The 22,898-nt window shown below is 39.1% G+C and overlaps 1 protein-coding gene across 1 annotated transcript in view; it reads left to right on the plus strand.

Moving 5' to 3' along the window:
• The window catches only part of LOC126092748 (leucine-rich PPR motif-containing protein, mitochondrial-like), a 245,182-nt gene that overhangs the window by 108,865 nt on the left and 113,419 nt on the right, over positions 1-22,898 (plus strand). Inside the window, 1 exon segment of the mRNA XM_049908474.1 lies at positions 12,471-12,742. Within this exon segment, the coding sequence (XP_049764431.1) occupies positions 12,471-12,742 (272 nt within the window).

Raw genomic sequence — 22,898 nt, forward strand, 5'->3', positions numbered from 1 at the left:
GAACTGGAGTCCTTCCCTTTACCACCTCTACATGCGGTCCGTTCACGTACGCCTCCATGGTGTATGCCTCGACCACAACTTCATCTGGACCTTTCACATTGCCCTAAGGACTCCATTAACCCCGCCGCTCTCCACTGTCACTTCCTCTCGATTCTTGACGTGTTCTAGGGCTCTGGCATGGTTTACACTGATGGCTCGATGGCTGATGGTCTCGTAGGCTTTACGTATGTTCATGGACATACTGAACTGCACTCCTTGCCAGATGGCTGTAGTGTTTTGTACTGACTCATTGAGCAGCCTACAAACTATCGACCAGTGCTACCCTTGCCATCCTCTATTAGGGTCCATCCAGGAGTCCATCTATGCCCTGGAACGGTCCCATCGTTGAGTGGTGTTTGTGTGGACCCCAGGACACGTGGGAATCCCAGGTAACAAACTTGCCAACAGGCTGGCTAAACAGGCAACACGGAAACCACTTTTGGAGATGGTCATCTCCGAAGCTGACCTGTGTTCTGTCTTATGCCGCAGGGTTTTCAGGCTTTGGGAGACGGAATGGCATAACAGTATGCACAACAAGCTGTGTGTCATTAAGGAATGTGTGGAAGTCTTCCATGCGGTCCTCTCACAAGGAATAAGTTGTCCTCTGCCGGCTGCGCATTCGCCATACACAGCTAACATATGGTTACCTACTCCGTCATGAGGACCCACCTCTGTGTTGCTGTGGCGCCCAAATGAAAGTAGTCCAATATCTTGCTGGACTGCCCACTTTTAGCTACTCTTCGGCGGACTTTTAACTTTCCCAGCTCCCTACCTTCGTTGTTGGGCGACGATGCTACAGCAGCAGCTTAAATTTTACATTTTATCCATGAGAGTAGGTTTTATACTTCTATGTGGATTTTAGCGTATGTCCTTTGTCTCTCTGTGTCCTCCACCCTAGTGCTTTTAGGGTGGAAGTTTTAATGTGTTGCAGAGTGGCTGGCTTTTACTTTTTATTTTCATGGTCGGCCAGCCACTGTAATCTGCTTTCTTGTTTTACTCTCTTCTGTTTCTAGCATCTCTCTGTTGTTTTCTTGTCCTGTTTTGTTTCTTTAGGTTTCATTGCCTTTCCTTCATTCTTGTGGTTTTTCCTTTCTTTCTGTTTTATGTTATATGTCTCATCTGCTTTATTCTCACACTTGTGCCATTGTTTTATTAGGAACAGCGGACCGATGACCTCTTAGTTTGTTCCCTTCCACCTTCTTTTAAACAAACCAACCAACCAACCAAATAGTAAACAGCCAATCAGTTGCAAATTGCAAGTGATAGGCTGTTTACTATTTCTACAAAAAGATATCAGTCTAAAAATTGCAAGGTGTGTTCAGCTAGTAATGCAATACATTTTTTTCTGAAAGCAGGTTGGTTTTATACATGATTTGAATACACACTATTATTTCCCACTCTTTTGACTACAAAACAAATTTTTCAACATAATCTCTGTTCAGTATGATGGCCTTACACCACCTTATTGGAAGGGTCTGTATGCCTGCATGGTACCACTCTGCTGGTCGATGTTGGAACCAACGTCGTGCTGCATCAGTAACCACACGACGATCCAAATAATGCTTCCTGTGGATTGCACCCTTCTGTAGGCCAGACAGATGGAAGTTGGAAGGTTTGAGATCTGGGTTGTAGGGTGGATGAGGAAAACAGTCCAGTGAAGTTTAGTGAGCTCTTGAGTGCACCGACTTACACGAGACCTTGCGTTGTCAGGGAGAAGGGGACGTTTGTTTGCATTTTTGTGGCGACTGACCACTGAAGTCGCTTTAATCTCCTGAGGTCAGCACAGTACAGTTCAGAGTTGATCATCACACCATGAGGGGGGCCATCAAACAGAATAACCCCTTCAGAATCCCAGGAGACTGTCGCCATGACTTTACCAGCTGAGGGTGTGGCTCTGAACTTTTTCTTCAGAGAGGTGCTGTGGCTTGAAGTGATGAACACGTTTCATCACCTGTGATGATTGTTGACAAAAAATTGCTACAATGAGCATCATAACACACAAGTAATTCCACAAAGATGGTCCTTTGTTGTTCTTTATCATCTTCTGATTAGCAGTGTTGCAACCCAGTAGGCATACTCATTTAAGTACCCTCCTTTGAGGTTATCTGCACTACCAACAGAGACATCCAGTTGAGCACTGAGATGTTTGATTGTGATTCGCTGATCACTTCAAATGAGACGGTCCCTATGTTCCAACATTGCAGGAGTCAGAGCTGTGTGCAGTCAGCCGGCATGCAGAAGATCGGACAGTTTTGCGTAACACTGTTGTGATAGTGATAGAAGTCTCGCCCAATGACTCGCCGAGTATATGTTGACTGTCAGGTCTCCATAGACATTTTGCAAGGGCCTTTGAATATCTGTGATGCTGTGGTTTTTCACCAAAAGAAAGTGTGACAGCTCTCTGTTTGGAATGCACCTCCATTACAGCTGCTATTTTGAAAGCTATGTATAGTGCCACCCTGGATCAGAACTTCCTCAGACTATAGGGGTGGAAGTGGGAATATTCCACAATGCCCCACACTAGATTCTGCAATTTTCAATCAAATTGGCTGAGAAAAAGAATGTGTTGCATTACCTACGGAACGCTCCTCTTGTCAATGGTAACATAATAAATAAGTTTTTATGCAACTACTAAATATTAAATATGAAATCAGTTGTATTTTATCACTTCATCATCTGTTTTGTAACAAAAGGACCAAAATAGTGAAGGATTTTTCAGTTATCATCAGCTGCAAAAGTAGAATAAGAATAAAGAAAAAGAGAGAAGAAATATGAAATTCATTTTATAGTAGTGAGATGTCATCCTCAACTTCACTGGTTCCGACCTATACATTTATTCTTCCTGTGGAAACTCTATGTTTGTTTCCATGTTATATATTGTATTACCATTTAGGATCTTCCATTGATAAGTGCCATGAATTAAATTTAACACTATTTGTTTATATAACTCCATTCACAATCTCACAAACATTTAAAAATACAGTCCTTGTAATTGATGTGAGACTCACTCCAAACTAATGTTTATGGCATCTTTGTGTGTCATTGTTAATGTCAGTGATAAACTTTAACTTGTTCTTGCAGACACTGTTTGAGAGTAGAATATTAAGTATTAGTAATGTCTACAATATCTTTGTTTTAAGTAAATGGTAAAATATGTGAAATTATATCATGTGAATTGCCTGTGAGGATACTGTATACTTACAGTAGGATGAAAGCCATGTCCCGTTCATATTACTTTGTGAGCTTACACAGTATGCTATTGTGCTGTTTCCCAAATTGCGGTCATTTCAATGGATCTTAAGCAAGTTAATCTTTTCAATACCTTCATTAGGGTAACACCAATAACTGCCCCACCCTATGTATAAAACATTGTCTCTCTTGAACTATGTGATAAAATTTTGCAGGTACAGTCACAGTGTGTGTGTGTGTGTGTGTGTGTGTGTGTGTGTGTGTGTGTGTGTGTTTTTAGGAAAATGACTTCGGTGAGGTGAATACAGACTTATAAATACAAAATCAAATAGGAGTAACACTGGAGTAGGTTTAATAATGAACAAGAAATAGGAACACAGATAAACTGCTATGAATAGCATAGAGAATGCATTATTGTAACTGAGATAGACACGAAGCCCACACCCACCACAGTAATACAAGTTTATATGCCAACTAGCTCCACAGGTGAGGAGGAGATTGAGGAAATGTATGATGAGATAAAAGAAATTATTCAGATAGTTAAGGGAGATGAAAATTTAATAGTCATGGGGGACTGGAATTTGATAGTAGGAAAAGACAAGTTTGTATATGTAGAAGAGACCTGAAGACATGGGAAGATTTCAGATTGATTATATAATAGTAAGACAGAGATTTAGGAACCAGGTTTTTAATTGTAAAACATTTTCAGGGGAGGGTGTGGACTCTGAACACAATTTATTGGTTATGACCAGCAGATTAAAACTGAAGAAACTGCAAAAAGGCAGAATTTTAAGGATATAGGATAGGACGTGGATTACTGAAAGAACCAGAAGTTGTAGAGAGTTTCAGAGTGAGCTTTAGGGATCAATTGACAAGAACCGGGGAAAGGAATACCGTAAAAGAAGAATGGGTTGCTTAGAGAAATGAAATAGTGAAGGCAGCAGAGGATAAGTAGGTAAAAATATGAGGGCTAGTAAAAATTGAAACACACCCGTTTAAATTCCTAGTTGGGTTTTGTGTGATGATTTACCGAAGCCACCAAACAATTAATTATTATAATTATATGACCGTGTGCTTAATGGATGAAGGCTATTGGTTTTCCTGCTGTGGTTTCGGGGGTATTTCAACCGAGTGCGGCTGTTCTGAGATGGAATAGTTATTGATTGAAAGTTTGTCTATTATTAAAGACAATAAAGGTTGCGATGTACAAACTGATACGTATTTTCTACAAACACATAAATTCTGAGGTAGTTGCTACCTTCGCCTTACACGTCTAATTACGGTTATATCTTTTATTGATTGTGGCTTTTAAGTACTTCTTCACACGCAACAATGATGGTTAACATTCACAACAATCCTCACTGCAATCCATGGTTGTTGCTGGCTGACGCGGTTGAAGCGAAACACGTAATTCGGCACTTGTCACATTCATATCACTCACGAATCGGTGTCGATGAGGGTCAACCCCACGATGATTAGGGGGTGCGCTCATTTGTCATACTTTGGTAAATTTACCGTTCACTACTCACTCAGCCACCATTGTTGCCCGTCTCTCCAGTACTACTGCTCATTTGACACTCGTCTCACTGCCTCCTGCAGTGCTCAACAGTTGACTCCTGTGTGCTATCGACCTGGGTGTCGGATACTTATATCTATGTTCGTGGGATCACAGATCCCTTACAAAATCCTTGGGTAAACAAGAGATATTGAATTTAATCGATGAAACGAGAAAATATAAAAATGCAATAAATGAAGCAGGTGCAAGGAAATACAAACGTCTAAAGAATCAGATTGACAGGAAGTGCAAAATGGCTAAGCAAGTATGGCTAGAGGACAAATGTAAGGATGTAGAAGTATGTACCACGAGGGGTTAAGATAGATACTGACTACGCAAAAAGTAAAGAGACCTTTGGAGAAAAGCGAACCGCCTGTACAAATATCAAGAGCTCAGATGGCAAACCGGTCCTAAGCGGAGAAGGGAAAGCAGAAAGGTGGAAGGAGTATATAAACGGTCTGTACAAGGGAGATGTACTCAAGGGGAGTATTATGGAAATGGAATAGGGCATAGATGAAGATGAGAAGGGAGATGTGATACTAAGTGAAGAATTTGACAAATTGCTGAAAGACTTAAGTCGAAATAAGGCCCCAGGAGTAGACAACATTTCGTTAGAGCTATTGACAAAACTCTTCTGTCTGGTGAGCAAGATGTATGAGACAGGCGAAATACCTTTGGACTTCAAGAACAATGTAATAATTCAAATTCCATGGAAAGCAGGTGCTGACTGATATGAAAATTACCAAACTATCAGTTTAATAAGTCACAGTTGCAAAATACTTAACACCGGTTCTTTACAGAAGAATGGAAAAACTGGTAGAAGCCAACATCGGGGAATATCAGTTTGCATTCAGGAGAAATGTAGGAACACCCGACACAATACTGACCCTACACATTCCCATAGAAGATAGGTTAAGGAAAGGCAAACTTACGTTTCTAGCATTTGTAGACTTAGAGAAAGCTTTTGACAGTGTTCACTGGAATACACTCAAATTCTGAAAGTGGCAGGGGTGAAATACAGGGAGCTGAAGGCTATTTACAATTTCTACAAAAACCAGGAGATAGTTATGAGGGTCGAGGACCACAAAATTGAAGCAGTGGTTGAGAACAGAGTGAGATAGGGCTGTAGTCGTATTTCCGGTGTTATTCAAGTCTGCATATTGAGCAAGCAGTAAAGACAAATAAAAAATTGGAGTAGAAATTAAAGTCCAGGGAGGAGAACTAAAAACTTCGAGGTTTGCTGATGACATTGTAATTCTGTTACAGACAGCAAAGGACTTCGAAGAGCAATTGAACAGAATGGACAGTGTCTTGAAAAGGAGGATGTAAGGTGAACATCAACAAAAGCAAAATGAGGATAATGGAATGTAGTCGAATTAAATTGGGTGATGCTGAGGGAATTAGCTTAAGAAACAAGACACTTAAAGTAGTAGGTGAGTTTTTGCTATTTGGGAAGCAAGATAACTGATGATGGTCAAATTAGGAAGGATATAAAATGTAGACTGCAATGACAAGAAAAGAATTTTTGAGGAAGAGAAATATGTTAACATCAAGTATAGATTTAAGTGTCAGAAAGTCCTTCCTTGAAAGTATTTGTATGGAATGTAGCCATGTATGGAAGTGAAACATGGAAGATAAATAGTTTGGACAAGAAGAGAATAGAAGCTTTTGAAATGTGGTGCTACAGAGAAATGCTCAAGATTAGATGGGTAGTTCATGTAACTAATGAGGATGTACTGAATAGAATTAGGGAGAAGAGAAATTTGTGGCACAACATGACTGGAAGAAAGGATCGGTTGGTAGGACACCTTCTAAGGCATCAACGGATCACCAATTTAATACTGGTGGGAAGCATGGGGGGAAAAACTGTCGAAGGAGGGCAAAAAATGAATACAGTGAGCAGATTCAGCAGGATGTAGGTTGCAGTAGGTAATCGGAGATGAAGAGGCCTGCTCAGGGTAGAGTAGTGTGGAGAGCTGTATCAAACCAGTCTTTGGACTGAAGACGACAAAACTACCACTACTACTACTACTACTACTACTACTACTACTTCTACTACATGTGGATACTGTCAGTAAAATGTGTTGTAATAAAGTTATCAGTAAAGAAAAATAAATTTAAACTTCATGTCTAATGTTGAAGTTTGACTGTGTGAACAGCAAAATATAGTAAGCAATAAACTTTTTTCTTTTCATTATTTTTTGGGTGATATTGGTGAGAAAAAGTTCTTAAAATGTTTGACATTACATGTAAAGTTTGCTGGAAGTCGCTAAGCATATTTATCATGAGCAGTTTGCTGGGTTTTGTTAGGACAGGTATTTAAATTTTGTTCATCTCAGCATAGTGTCCCACATGCTGTAATTTGCACACCATTGATTTGCTCGGCTTTAACATGTTACTGGAACATTCCATAACCTTTCTCATCTGCACTGTCACTGCTTTCTTCTTTTCATTACCAGTAAATTGTGTTTATTGTTTCACAATCAGATGAGAGAATTATCTCTCAAAACATTATTGTGAATGCTACCAGTTATAAAATTTTTAGCAAGAAGCAAGGCTTCACAGTACAAGTAAAGGAAAAATCTGAAAATTGTTAACTTGTAATTATGTCATGTAAAAAATATATTTTGTGCCATTTGTTTTGTCTGTCTGTCGGTTTGTTACAATCTCTTTTATTGAGAACAGATAGAGGTATAAAGTTGACATTTGTGTCACTTAACTTAAGTTGACCGTCCCTTGTCTTTGTAAATACTTTAAGCTTCTTAGTGAATGCGGTTAAAAGATACTGCCGTATATGTGACATATTTTGATACTCACAAACTCGCTCTTCAAAACCTGTACATGAATGAACGATCTACAAGTCGTACCTCGTGGTGTAGTTGTAAACCGTGTACCTGGAAACTGGGAGGTTGCAGGATCAAATCTTAATCAGACCATGAGCTTTTAAGAGTCCGTTTTAACCTAGCCTTCACTCCTCAATGCTGTGAGGAGTCGTCAGAATACCTTCTGCCACCGAGCAGTGTGTCAGCAGTGCGCAAGTAGCAGCATTACTGCATTTACTAGGCAGTCTTGTATTTTAATAACCGTTTAAATTTTGTGTCGAATTGTTTGTGCTCTCTGTAGGTTAGTTCAGACTTTCTTTGCACAACAGTATTTAGCATGGATAGGGACTGTGACTGCTGTGTTCGGATGCGGGCTGAGTTAGCATCCCTTCGCTCCCAGCTTCAGGCAGTGTTGGCTTCGGTCACACAGCTTGAGGCTGTTGCCAATGGGCATCCCTGTGGGGGTGCGAACGGGGGTTTGTCGGGGACAACCAGCTCATCCCACGCATCCCCCGATCGGACTACGGCTGTGGCTGCCTGGGATACTGCCCACATTGAGGCTGACTCCTCACCCGTGGTAGAGTGGGAGGTCGTCTCGAGGTGTGGCGGAGGACGAAAGACATTCCGGAGGGCTGAACGGAAGGCCTCTCCAGTTTGTCTGACGAACTGGTTTCAGGCTCTGTCTCTGGCTGACACTGATCTTCGGCCGGGCATGCCACAGAGGAGTGTTATGGGACCATTACTTTTCACAATATATATAAATGACCTAGTAGATACTGTAGGAAGTTTCATGTGCCTTTTTGCGGATGATGCTGTAGTATGCAGAGAAGTTGCAGCATTAGAAAATTGCAGCGAAATGCAGGAAGATCTGCTGACCCGTAACATCGACAAATGTAATGTATTGCAAATACATAGAAAGAAGGATCCTTTATTCTATGATTATATGATAGCGGAACAAACACTTCTAGCAGTTACTTCTGTAAAATGTCTGGGAGCATGCGTACAGAACGATTTGAAGTGTAGCGATCATATAAAATTAATTGTTGGTAAGGTGGGTACCAGGTTGAGATTCATTGGGAGAGTCCTTAGAAAATGTAGTCCATCAACAAAGGGGGTGGCTTACAAAACACTCGTTCGACCTATACTTGAGTATTGCTCATCAGTGAGGGATCGGTACCAGGTCGAGTTGACAGAGAAGATAGAGAAGATCCAAAGAAGAGCGGCGCGTTTCGTCACAGGGTTATTTGGTAAGCGTGATGGTGTTATGGAGAAGTTTAGCAAACTCAAGTGGCAGACTCTGCAAGAGAGGCGCTCTGCATCGCGTGTAGCTTGCTGTCCAGGTTTTGAGGGGGTGCGTTTCTGTATGAGGTATCGAATTTATTGCTTGCTCCCTACTTATACCTCCTGAGGAGATCACAAATGTAAAATTAGAGAGATTCGAGCGCGCACGGAGGCTTTCCGCCAGTCGTTCTTCCCGCGAACCATACGCGACTGGAACAGGGAAGGCAGGTAATGACAGTGGCACATAAGGTGCACGTAAAGTGCCATCTGCCACACACCGTTGGGTGGCTTGCGGAGTATAAATGTAGATGTAGATGCAGAAACAACTTGTGGTTCGAATTCCACGTTGAACAGTAGGTCCTCTTTCCCTGGTTGGATAACTGGGGTGGTTGAATAACTGGGGTAGGTTACAGACACATAATTTGTCAGAATGGTGTCCAGAAGAAAAACTTGCACCAGACCATTAAGCGACACAAAATTATTATTATTATTATTATTATTATTATTATTATTATTATTATCATCATCTTGTAAATAATTAAGTTTGTACAGAACCCTCAGAACATGAATCCTATCTACACATGGCTGGTTTTTTTATGTTGATAACACTTTCACAGTCTTGGGACATGATATCGAAGCTCTTCACCTATTTATTCATCATATACTAATTTCAATTGAGATGGAGAGAGGAGGATGTTATTCTTGAACAAAATTAGACAGTTGGCTCAGCCATTCCTTCAAGCAAACACATACTGACCTATTTTTCAGTGTGCATAGCTTTCATCATGCAATCCAAAAGAGAGGAGTTTTAAACTGAAACAGCTCCTGACAAGGATCACCTAGATCCCAAGATCAGCTACCTGAAAAACGTGTTCTGTATGAACAGCTGTACTGAACAAGATAGGTGTGTCTAAGAAAAGAAAGCACATGAATAATCATCAGAAAGAGATCATTCTATAGTACTTCCTTTCTTTGGAGCTACAAAAAATAAGATGCAGACCCTTTGGCAGCCACAGTATTCATTCCATTTTCTGGCCACCTAAGAAAATTAAGTAGATGTTGTGCCATGTACAGAAAGCCTTGGTCTCAGTGTACCTGAAATTTGTCAAATTCATCATGAACATGGTAGCAGTTACATTGGTCAGTCAATAGCATTACTTCAGAATGCTACACAGATCAAAAGTCACGTTAAATATCACAACTTTAGCAAATCTACTGGTGCTGAACACAGGCTGTAAACAAACATATGATTATGTTTGAGGGAACAAAGTACCAATGTGTGTACTGAAACAATGCATAGAGATTACACAAGGCCCCTTAACAAATATAATAAATGAATCCTTCACATCAGGGACATTAAAGAGAGATGACGACTGATTGCTGCACTCTATAATTTATAAATTTCCAGAGCAGCTAAAACAGGCAAGAGTTGTACCTTTGCTTGAGAAAGGTCATGCAGAAGACGTAGAAAATTACCAGCCTATTCCCCTGCTGTTGCCATACTCAAAAATAATAGAAGCAATTATGAAAGACAGAGTAATGAATTACCCGAATAAATAAATCTTTTAAGCGAATCACAATTTTGTTTCCGAAGTGGCGCAAATACAGAGTCAGCCATAATAGAAGTAACAAAAGTTGTACTTGATGCTCTTGACAAAGATAAGTGTGGCACAGGCATATTTTTGGATCTTTCCAAGGCCTTAGACACAGTGGATCACAAGATTCTATTATATAAATTAGAAGCATTAGGAATAAGAGGGATAGCTCATGACTGGTTTCAACCATCCCTAGCAGATAGGGTACAAAGAGTAGAGATAACACATACTTCAAATAGATCTAAACATTTAGTAAAACACTTTTCAGAACCAAAATATATTAATTTTGGGGTTACACAAGGTAGCATATTAGGACCAATACTATTCCTGATATACATCAATGACTTTCCCAGCAGTGTTACTCATGGTGAAAAAATTCTCTTCGCTGTTGACAGCAATATTATAGTCACTGAGAAAACAAGAGAACTCCTTACAGAGAAAGCAAATCAAGCTTTCAAGGAAGTTTACGATTGGTCAATAAGCAATAAAGTAAGATTTAACATAAAAAAAACTAGTGCCATGAATTTCAGTTTGAAGCGGGAAAAGAACAATGTTAATTAAATGTAGATGGCACCTCTATAGGCTGTGTAACAAATGCAAAATTTCTAGGAATGAATATGGATGCTCAGTTGAAGTGGCGTGAACACACAAAGGTGCTTGCAAACAGACTTGGGATGCTGTGATGAGTGTGTAACATGCTGTGCCTTTTAGTTGCATACTAGAGCCATAAGAATAATAAAAAAAATATAGTCAAGCTCATTGTGTAAAGATCTGTTCAAAACACTGAGGTTTTAACTGCTACGTGTGAATACATTTACCAGTCAGTTTTTCACATCAAGAATAACATTGGTAATTACTGCACAAACAGCTCTTCCATGACCATGGAGCAAGAGCTAGATTCAACTTACATTTACCAAGAAAAAAATAAACATAAAATTCAAAATAGCATTTTCTACCAAGGAATAAAACTGTACAATAAATTACCAAAAGACATTAAAGAAATTGTAAAAATACACTTCCATAAAAAGGCTGCTAAAAAGTACCTGTTATGCAATACATTTTATATATTGAAGGATTACTTAAATAAAACAGAGTAGGGGTTTGGTAAAAAATGTTATACAAATAAATAATAATTGTAAAACATCCAACATCCCATATAACACCTTCACACTATGTTTTTTTCCTTCCTTTTTGCTTTTCTAGAAAAACTTACTCTGAGCTGGGCGTAGCACAATACTAACACCTCTTCCTCTTTCTGAGCTCAACATCTCACTCGTTATAAAGAGATTCTGACTCAGTTTTTCAGGATAGCAAATGGGAAGTTATAGTACAGAAAATAGCTCAGAGATCACCAGAGAGAGTGTGTGTGTGTGTGTGTGTGTGTGTGTGTGTGTGTGTGTGTGTGTAGTGAATGAAGTGTTATGAAACAATGTATGTATAGTGTGTGCAGTGACTGATAGTGAGATGAGTGAACAGTGTGGCATTACATTATTTAATAATTTATTTGTAAAAAAAAGTATACCAGGAATAAATCTAATGATTGTCTCTAACTAGAAGTCTGTAAATATATGAGTATACGAATTAGCTTATTTTAAATTGGTCTAAACTTGTACATACTTTGACATGTCTTATGTCCATTTAAAGAAAGATCTACGGATGAATAAAGCTGCTACTGCTGCTGCTGCTACTACTACTACTACTACTACTACTACTACTACTACAACTTTTCCATTGAAGTGTGCACGAGTTTCAAGGATCTGTAAACTGTCACACATCTTGGACATTTTGTGTTTTTTAATTCAGTGTGACCTGTTTTGTGTGCCTTCAGATATGTGTTCCATCACTTACTAATTTACTTGGTATAAAAGTCTCATTTGCTGTCAGCACTATTTCTTTGAATTACTTAGTATGGGAGAATTTGTAAACTTAACATTATTTTTAGCCTTCTTAATCTGTCAAAATGTTAATGTTGTTGTTTCTGTTTTCCAGCCTCAAAGTATCGTGCATATTATATACCTTCATTGCTTCGACGTCCTTTGGTGCAGGCACTCCATACTACAAATGACTTGGATTCATACATCAGAGTGGTACGCTTTATTCATGATGGCATGGACAGAGCTGTAGATGCGAGACCTACATTGGACGAAGACAATATATCTACCAGTGGCGTTGATAAAGCAGAAATTTTGGGGCAGATGGTGCTTGATATTGTAATGGTATATCGCACTAACAGGTCTGCTATCATCAGGGATGTTTTACAGGTTTGTGTTGTTTGTTTATTACTTTAACATGGATTACTTTTATTGTAAACACCTTGTTTCAACTTACGGGTTGTCAGAAGATGAGAAGTGACAGCAACGTTGAAACTAAGCAAAGTATTATGAATATATACATAACAATGCCGTATATATGAAAACAGTGTAATATTGTGAAGGTGAAATTAAACATACTTTAAATGAGCAAAAATGCTAATGGGTTTCCCTTATTAGCTGTGTGTAATGTTTAATTGGCAGTTGTAGAAGTATGTTCTAGACAACATTTGATCAAGAAATTTGAACATCTTGATGGTTTTACGAAAGTTGTGTATAGTTGAAACACTTCAGGATGTGTATGATCTGTGATAGAGATTCAAACATTTTCTAACTAACAAATCTGTGACTGGCACAACAAAATGTGTAATACGTGGCTATATATGGCAACACAGTAGCATCACTGCCCATTGCCGCAAGGTGAAAATATATGTTTCCATCTAAACACACTGTCAAGCAGTGTAAGGAAGTCTTAAAATGGTGAACAAACAGTGAATGCAGAGAATGAAATGCTATATGCTTATCCAGGTTTTCTGGGTGTGATTGATTAATGGTACATTTTTGGGTATACGACAGAGTTGTTGATTCCATTTTATGCATAATATTTTGACAACTATAAAGCTTGAATGCTATACAAGGAGAGCCTCATCAAAGAATTACAACACCTATAAATAGTGTTCTGAAAGAGTGGGTACTCAGATTTTCAAATTACATATGCATTGGAGTCAAACTCAGCAATGTCTGAATAAGTGTTTGAGACTGATGCAGAAAAAGAGAAATAAAAAATTTCTTATCTGCCTTATGCTGGCTTCCTCACCCAAAAGATTGTTATACTCCAACAGAAACAAAGCACACAGTGTATTTCACTCCCTTCAGCAAAGACAAAGTCTTTTTTGTAATATTAAATACATTTTAGATCTCTGAAAGCTGGGTGGGTACCACAATCCATGAGAATGTGACATGTCTTATGTGGGCAGACTATCAGAACAGTCAAGGACAGGCACAAGGGACATCAACAACACACCCAACTAAAACAAACAAATCCCCTGTCACCAAGCACTACCCCAAATGCAATCATTAAATGAAATACAATGAGACTAGTATCATGGCGCAAACGAATAAACTACCTCGCTGTATACCTAAAGGACACCATTAATTTTCTGATTTTCTACATTTGAGGGCAGTATTCATTTGTGACAGTGCATTGTGTAACCAAAACTGCCTCAATATCACTCATCATTAATCAGTGAAATAAACTACCCTGTGCATCAAAAAAGCGTGTTCAGTCACGGCAAACAACTTGAGACGTCAGAATGGACCATTTTGCAAAGGTCTTTGCATTCAGACATGTTAGATTGAGTATGACTGATGCAAGTGCTTTAAGACTTCTTAAAATGCTTACATAGTTCATCGGAAACAAAATAGGAAATGTAAATCATGAAAAGTGATCTCATTATGACAACATGTTTTAACTTGTGTATTCATTAGAGCCGTATGAAAGTATTTGCAACCAAGATATTGAAGCAAGTATAGTTTATTAAATGGAACAATATACTTTCACAATAGTGTTTCAAAATTGTTGAAAAGATGAGTACAGTATTATAAAATCTGTTAATGTGTTGTTGAAACTTTTTGCTGAAGTTTCCAAGAAATGTGTTAAAATTGAAAGGCAAGACAGCTGGAGGTGGCTAGTGCAATGTAAAAACAACCAATTGTGGCTCTTGTGCTGAGCTTTGTCTTACATACAGCAAGAAGGTTGGCCCAATTGTGGCTCTTGTGCTGAGCTTTGTCTTACATACAGCAAGAAGGTTGGCCTTTGCCACTAAGCTGTACTCCACCTTGGCCCATCTTTATACAAAACAGATAGTCAGCTACGATTGTTGTAAATGGAACTGTTTGTTAAGTTCTTGCATTTGAAAAGGAGCCCATGAAAAATATTCGAGATGTGTGAACATGCTCCTGTTCAGGTGAACTGGTTTTGTGGAAAAGATCCAACATTGAAAACTAGATAACATGACTGTGCCTGGCATGAGATCCCTACTTGGCAGTGTTTACAAGCAGTAGCCTTCAATTTTAATGCCGCATGTTTAACAGTGTAATGTCTGAAGGCCAGCAGAACAGCAGCCGGAACAAATAAGGTTTGTAGAACATATTCGGAGCACAAAGGAGATGCCACAGGAAGGGCGTTGGCTCAAAATGTTACGTAGGCACATGAGGTATGAAATTTGGGCTCAGTGGTATGTCCACCAACCCGTGTTGTACAAAGTGAACAAGGTGGTGTAATGTCAAGTTCTTGAGAAATAGTGGCAGCTGCGACACAGCGTGATGTTAAGGGAAAGTGGGAATGGTTGGCTCCAGATCTGAATTGAGGTGGAAACACTTCAGTTTATGTTGGTCCAAGGATGGGTCAGGTCCCAAAGTGAATCAGAACAGTGTGTCCACAAATGCAAGTAATATCACTGCTCAAAAGTGAATATAATAATGAATATTAGACTAGTACAGCACCCAACACTGGAAGTGAAGAACAGTCTGGTCTATTAAGTGATGTTTGGAGCCAAAGGTGGTGAGCAATGGACGATGAATCATGATAAGATAAAATTTTCTCCATAAAGGAATAATTTTAATTTCCAAACTACATAAATAATGGCAAAGACCTCTTGCTCTGTTTGAGAATAGTGTTGCTGAGAAGCAGATAAGGTCTTTGAATCATATGCAATAGGGTGCTCATTGCCTTTGAGATATTTATCGGATAAGACTGCACCAATACCCTTTTTTCTCTCCCAAAATTCTTACCTGGCTGTAACAGTATGTTTCTTCATTGAAAAGATGTCATTACATGAACATGAACAGAATGAGATGCCACTACATGAGATATGAAACAAAGAGTAGACTTCAGCCGAAATTTGGAGCTGTTTATTACACAGTGAATAAGGCAGAATAACTTAAATTACTTTTGCTTATTCAAAAGTAGGACGCCAAGGGAGGGGTTGAGAGCAGAAAAATCATTTGTTCAAGATTTCAAAACCGACTTCCTTCAAGAAAAAGGTATGACTATGAAGAGAGAGATGAATCAATTTGAAATAGACTCCTTTCATGCAGATTTGGGTTCTAGGGATTTTGAAACGTTGCCTGGAAACATGCTGTGCCAGTTGCACACTGGTGCAGCTCCTGTCCCTGCTGGTAATTTTGTGAAATTAGGTTGATATTGTACTTTGTATTTGACTTGTGTGTGTATTAAAAATTATGACCTACTGTCTGCTAGTTGGGGATTAATCTAAGGCTGTTGCATCACATAGCAATATACCTGTTTACAATTTTTGAGTTATTGAGAGTCTGTTTGTCTTGATATTACGCAGCAATGTAAAAACTGCCAATCCTGTTGGTGAAACTGGAACTATTAATGTCGGTTTGCTATTGTTCATAAGCCTAATATCATCTCCGTCTTGAATGGCATTTTTGACCAGGAGACTCCTTCTGGCCGCCTAGTGCATCTCTTTTTATGTGACACCACTTCAGTGAATTGTGTGTCAGTGGTGATGAAATGGTGATAATGACGACACACACACACACACACACACACACACACACACACACACACACACAGTCCCAAGCAGAGAAAATCCTCAACCTGGCTATGAATCAAATCTGTGGTCCTATGATCAAGAGTCAGAACACTAACTACAAGACCAAAAGCTGCTGACTTCTGTCTTGAAATTTCCATTGTTGTAATGTAATGTTTTCATCTTTTTGACATGATGTCTTGTGCTGTAATACTGCATATCAAAATTAACATAAAAAATGATCAATTTTTGACAATATCATGACAAAAATGATATTGTCAAAAATTGATTATTTTTGTTGTTTTGTTAACCCATGTGGCTATCATTCCTTCATATGTAACCCGCTTGTCAGTCTTTGTTGTCGTCTGTCCCATTCAAACTGTCATCTGCTTTCTACCTTGAACAACCAGTCTTTCCCTCTTATCTCGTCCATTTAAATTCTCCCCTGACCCACAGTTCTGGGTAACTTTTCCAAAATATACCCCCTGTTCCTAAACTTCTCCAGTCCTTTTCCTTCACCCCTCTTCCTTCTCCTTCAACCCTTCTGCCAGAAAAAGTCACTGGTTTCAAAAGCTTGCATAAGTATAACATTCTTTTTTGTGTGTGTTTTCCTGCTGCCACTTGGGGAGTAGGAGTAGATAAGGTAAATGTAAGATTGTGTCCCAGACAGAAATCACTGACTACTAAAGTAATGGTTTTCTTTAACTACATCTACATCTACATCCATACTCCGCAAGCCACCTGACGGTGTGTGGCGGAGGGTACCTTCCATACCTCTATCGGTTCTCCCTTCTATTCCAGTCTCGTATTGTTCGTGGAAAGAAGGATTGTCGGTATGCCTCTGTGTGGGCTCTAATCTCTCTGATTTTATCCTCATGGTCTCTTCGCGAGATATACGTAGGAGGGAGCAATATACTGCTTGACTCTTCGGTGAAGGTATGTTCTCGAAACTTCAATAAAAGCCCGTACCGAGCTACTGAGCGTCTCTCCTGCAGAGTCTTCCACTGGAGTTTATCTATCATCTCCGTAACGCTTTCGCGATTACTAAATGATCCTGTAACGAAGCGCGCTGCTCTCCGTTGGATCTTCTCTATCTCTTCTATCAACCCTATCTGGTACGGATCCCACACTGCTGAGCAATATTCAAGCAGTGGGCGAACTAGATACATCACCAGTGCTTTCTACATATTTCTTTGACTGTTCCTATAGTTTGTCCCATGTATATCATGTCGCACTTGTGTTCTCTCTCTCTCTCTCTCTCACACACACACACACACACACACACACACACACACACACACACTCTTTCAGGCAAGAATTTGTGCTGGTCCTTTAACCCCTCAAGCCAGATGCTGTCTTCTGCCTGACATCGCCTGCAAAGTGACATCTGCCCTGCGTGTCTGGAGTGCTATATCCCTCCCATACTGCAAATTGTGTGTGCAATAAAGTACCAGAAATAACATTCTGAAAAAAATAGGGTGAACACTGGCAACTGTAAGGATTTTATAGGCTAAATCACTTTAGGCACGAAGAGTTTTAATCATGTTGTGAAAATTAATTTTTTACAATATTTTTTGAGAGTGATAAAGCTCAAAGCACTGGACAATACACAATGCTGTGTTTGTAGGACAAGTCTTGCAACTATATGATGTCTGCCTTCTTTGCTGTTTTATTGCACGTAGCTCACAACTCCTTAGGCCCATTCTTCTGTTTTTTCCCACTGGATTTTCTTCTGGGAAGTGTCTATCAGTAAATCGGTGGAATCACTGACAGTGTCATAGGACCTTCTTTACTTCCGTTCAATGGCACTGTGGAGGTAATTAGTTATAAGCTCACTCTAAACTCTAAATGGTTCTTCTTGTTTCCATTCTGACAGTACAATATGTAAGCATTAGAAACCCACATCTAACAAATGCTTAAAAAGTTTTTTGTATCAAACCTTGCTCTGCTTTGTTTCCACAAGGTAAGGTTCCAGTAATGGGTCTTTCACATCCACTCCCCCTCCCCTCCCTCATGTTCTGGTTGTTGTCAGATATACAGTGTGGTATCTGGGTTTACTTTCACTTCTCCCCCTGTTCCTCCTCTTTGCCCAGCTATTGTTGATTCATCATGCTTTGTTGTTAGCATTGTAACTTCCCTTTTATCTTTCAGTTTCAGAGCCACTAATTGCCCCTTTTGTGAGCCAATGTTTTGTCCTTTCTGTAAGTTCCTATTCACAATATGTGGCATTCCTTTCCTACGAGTTATCACTGTTCCTATTACACAGTATTCCTGTCCGCAAGTCTTTCGAATGGGTCAGGACTTGAGTAGTAATTGTCCTTATATGCACATCTACCTACGTCTGACAAATTTTAACAAAATTTAACACCACCCTTCTTGATAGAAGATCATCATCTTTTGTTATTTGACAGTTAAAATCATTATCTCTTCCAGTGTGCAAAATAAGGTTAAAAAATACTAATTTTTGTCACCCAGTTCGTCCCAAAGCATACTGCCTTCAGAGGTATGTACTGCTTCCACAAGAGTCTGTCTCCACAATAACAAGAATTCATCAATACTTAAGATGTTTCCTAACTCATGAGCTCTCTGAAATCTTACTTTCAAATGTTTCATCACAGGGATAGTTTTCTAAACATTTTTACTGCCACGTACTTGTTTTCTGTTGTCAGAAAAACATAGGAACATTGTCAGGAATGAAATATTTCTTCACCCGTAAAATTAGGGAAGAAGGGCATTTCTAGCAAGTTCTTTTTGGTAAAATACATTGTAGCCGATCGTTTAGACACTATCCCCATCAGTAAAAATAAAGCTAAAAGAACTCTGACTTCTTCAGCATCAATTGGAAACCACTTTGCAAATTACGATTTCTCAGGAGATATCCTTGTGTAAAAAAACTTTCCACATATTTATTTGTTTCTTTGAAAATCGTGTCTGTTATTTCGTTGTCAAAGAGCAATTCAAAGTAAGCTAATGGCCCTTCAGCAATACTATACGTAAATGCAGTTGGTGCAGAAATATTGTCACATTCCTTCCAGTGAGGTGAGACTGCATCCTGCACTGTCAGTTCTTCATCTGAAGATCATCAGAAAACAATAAAAAATCCTCTTCCTCAAAAGTCGCAGAACTTCATCTTCAGTCAGCTGGGCTATTGCACACAACCTACTACAAAAAATTGCCATGCACACAAAGACATTAACATTTGTAAACTGTACGAATAACAGTGCAAATTACCTCAACATGAACCTAAGGAATGTATGAGACTGCACTCTAACACTGTCTTTGAAACTGCATTGGCAGAGAGAAAAAACATATATAATAATCGTAGATGGCATATGACGTCGCACACACTGAGCGAGCGGTCAGTGGCGCATGGTATATGTTGTCACACATGCTGGAGGGGCTAACAAGCAGACATAGATGAACTAAACAAAGGAGAAAAGTAACAAGAAAAATAATTTAGCATTGTCTCAAATGTTACATTGATTTTGTCATTGTAAGAATGCTGCTCAGGTCTTGTCACATGTAAGCCACTGATCCTACGTTCTGTCCATAGAAGACAATGGCTCTTCAGTGAGAGATCACAGCTGATGTTATGAGAAAAAAATTTAAAAAATCGCTGGTAGAAGTAAGTGAGTGGCATTGAGGTATTATTTAGTGAAATAATTGTGAAGGCTGATCGTTTGCAGATTGGAGAAAGGTAAAACATGCTCGGGAAGACAGTTCAAATTCTTCTAGTGTGGCAACTATTTATAACTGTTCATTTGACATCCAGGGTATTCAGACCAGGGAAGTGTCCTGTGGCAGTGACCTGTATATACTGTCATGGTGTGTAAAGAACATAATCCCATCCCAACTACATTGGGCCTTTGTTGTAGCCATTTGAGGGAAAATATCATTGAATATAGTGCACACAGAAGGCTGTACAAGGTTGGTACGAGGGCTATCCCAGAAGTACCCGACCTAACAAAGAAAACTCTAAAATTTTGGAAAATAACATCATTATTTCTCTGCTTACAGTAGAGTCCTGCTATTCCAAATCCTGCTACTCAAAAAATCCACCTATTCTGAAAATAGTTCTGAAAAAATACCAATTTTTTTTAACTTAAGAACAGGAGAAATTAAAATGACATTCATGAAAAATGTGCATTTATTGTTACACAGGGAAGTTAAGTAGACATATACATAGAGCCTATGCATGATGAAAGCTCGTGAAACCATATTGTTATGAAAACCGGTTGCTTACAGTACGTACAAGTCAGCTCCATTTATACAATTCCGTAGAATCATTTTTAATCGCTGCCACACACAGAAAATAACCAATTTACACATGCTTAAGAAGTAAAGTTGTCATTTTTTCTGATGAATAGTACTGAATCAACTTGAGAATGCATGTTCTGCCATTGCTGCATGAACATAACAGTGTTTGGTGTTGATGAAGTGTACTGTTCGATGTAGTGTAAGGTGAGGTCAAGAGTATTTGCCATGTCTGTGTGTGATAAGAGTTCAGTTTGAGTGTTCACCACCTCCTCACTTTCTCCCGAGTCAATCTTAGCTAATGAGCCCTGCACTATTGCTACAATATCTTCATCTCCGTACTCCTGGTGACCATTATCATCAACAGCAGTCCACTTCTCAACACAGCTTTCTTCTGTATCTTCACTAGGACTGTTGATATTTTTAAAAATATTGGGAATCCAGTATACCAATATTTAAAAAAAAAAATATTGTTATTGCACCTTGATATATCGAAAAAAGTATCGATGTATTGACAGAAAAAAATATCGATCTACTAACCTATAAAAATATTATCTGCACATTGAAATATAATGCCAAATTTAAAGCTGTATATTTAAGTTGTTGTTGTAGTGGTCTTCAAACCTGATACTAGTTTGATGCAGCTCTCCATGCTACTCTATCCTGTGCAAGCTGCTTCATCTCCCAGTACTTACTGCAACCTACATCCTTCTGAATCTGATTAGTGTATTCATCTCTTGGTCTCCCTCTACGATTTTTACCCTCCATGCTGCCCTCCAATGCTAAATTTGTAATCCACTGATGCCTCAGAACGTGTCCTACCAACCGGTCCCTTCTTCTTGTCAAGTTGTGCCACAAACTCCTCTTCTCCCCAATTCTATTCAATACCTCCTCATTAAGTATGTGATCTACCCATCTAATCTTCAGCATTCTTCTGTAGCACCATATTTCGAAAGCTTCTATTCTTTTCTTGTCCAAACTATTTACCGTCCATGTTTCACTTCCATACATGGCTACTCTCCGTACAAATACTTTCAGAAACGGCTTCCTGATACTTAAATCTATACTTGATGTTAACAAATTTCTCTTCTTCAGAAAGGCTTTCTTTGCCATTGCCAGTCTACATTTTATATCCTCTCTATTTCGTTATTTTGCTCCCCAAATAGCAAAACTCCTTTACTACTTTAAGTGTCTCATTTCCTAATCTAAGTCCATCAGCATCACCCGACTTAATTCTCCTACATTCCATTATCCTTGTTTTGCTTTTGTTGATGTTCATCTTATATCCTCCTTTTTAAGACACTGTCCATTCCGTTCAACTGCTCTTCCAAGTCCTTTGCTGTCTCTGACAGAAGTGCAGTGTCATCAGCGAACCTCAAAGTTTTTATTTCTTCTCCATGTATTTTAAGACCTACTCCAAATTTTTCTTTTGATTCCTTTACTGCTTGCTCAATATACATATTGAATAAAATTGGGGAGAGGCTACAACCCTGTCTCACTCCCGTCCCCACCACTGCTTCCCTTTCATGCCCCTTGACTCTTATAACTGCCATCTGGTTTCTGTACAAATTGTAAATAGCCTTTCGCTCCCTGTATTTTACCCCTGCCACCTTTAGAATTTGAAAGAGAGTATTCCAGTCCATATTGTCAAAAGCTTTCTCCACGTGTACAAATGCTAGAAACATAGGTTTGCCTTTCCTTAATCTTTCTTCTAAGATAAGTTGTAAGGTCAGTATTGCTTCACGTGTTCCAACATTTCTACAGAATCCAAACTGATCTTCCCTGAGGTCGGCTTCTACCAGTTTTTCCAGTTGTCTGTAAAGAATTCGCATTAGTAATTTGCAGCTGTAACTTATTAAACTGATAGTTCGGTAATTTTAACATCTGTCAGCACCTGCTTTCTTTGGCATTGGAATTATTATATTCTTCTTGAAGTCTGAGGGTATTTCGCCTGTCTCGTACATCTTGCTCACCAGATGGTAGAGTTTTGTCAGGACTGGCTCTCCCAAGGCCGTCAGTAGTTCTAATGGATTGTTGTCTACTCCTGGGGCCTTGTTTCTACGCAGGTCTTTCAGTGCTTTGTCAAACTCTTCACGCAGTATCGTATCTCCCATTTCATCTTCATCTACATCCTCTTCCATTTCCATAATATTGTCCTCAAGTACATCGCCCTTGTATAGACCCTCTATATACTCCTTCCACCTTTCTGCTTTCCCTTCTTTGCTTAGAACTGTGTTTCCATCAGAGCTCTTGATATTCATACAAGTGGCTCTCTTTTCTCCAAAGGTCTCTTT

The sequence above is a fragment of the Schistocerca cancellata genome, chromosome 7, assembly GCF_023864275.1.
Source record: "Schistocerca cancellata isolate TAMUIC-IGC-003103 chromosome 7, iqSchCanc2.1, whole genome shotgun sequence".
Lineage (NCBI taxonomy): Eukaryota > Metazoa > Arthropoda > Insecta > Orthoptera > Acrididae > Schistocerca > Schistocerca cancellata.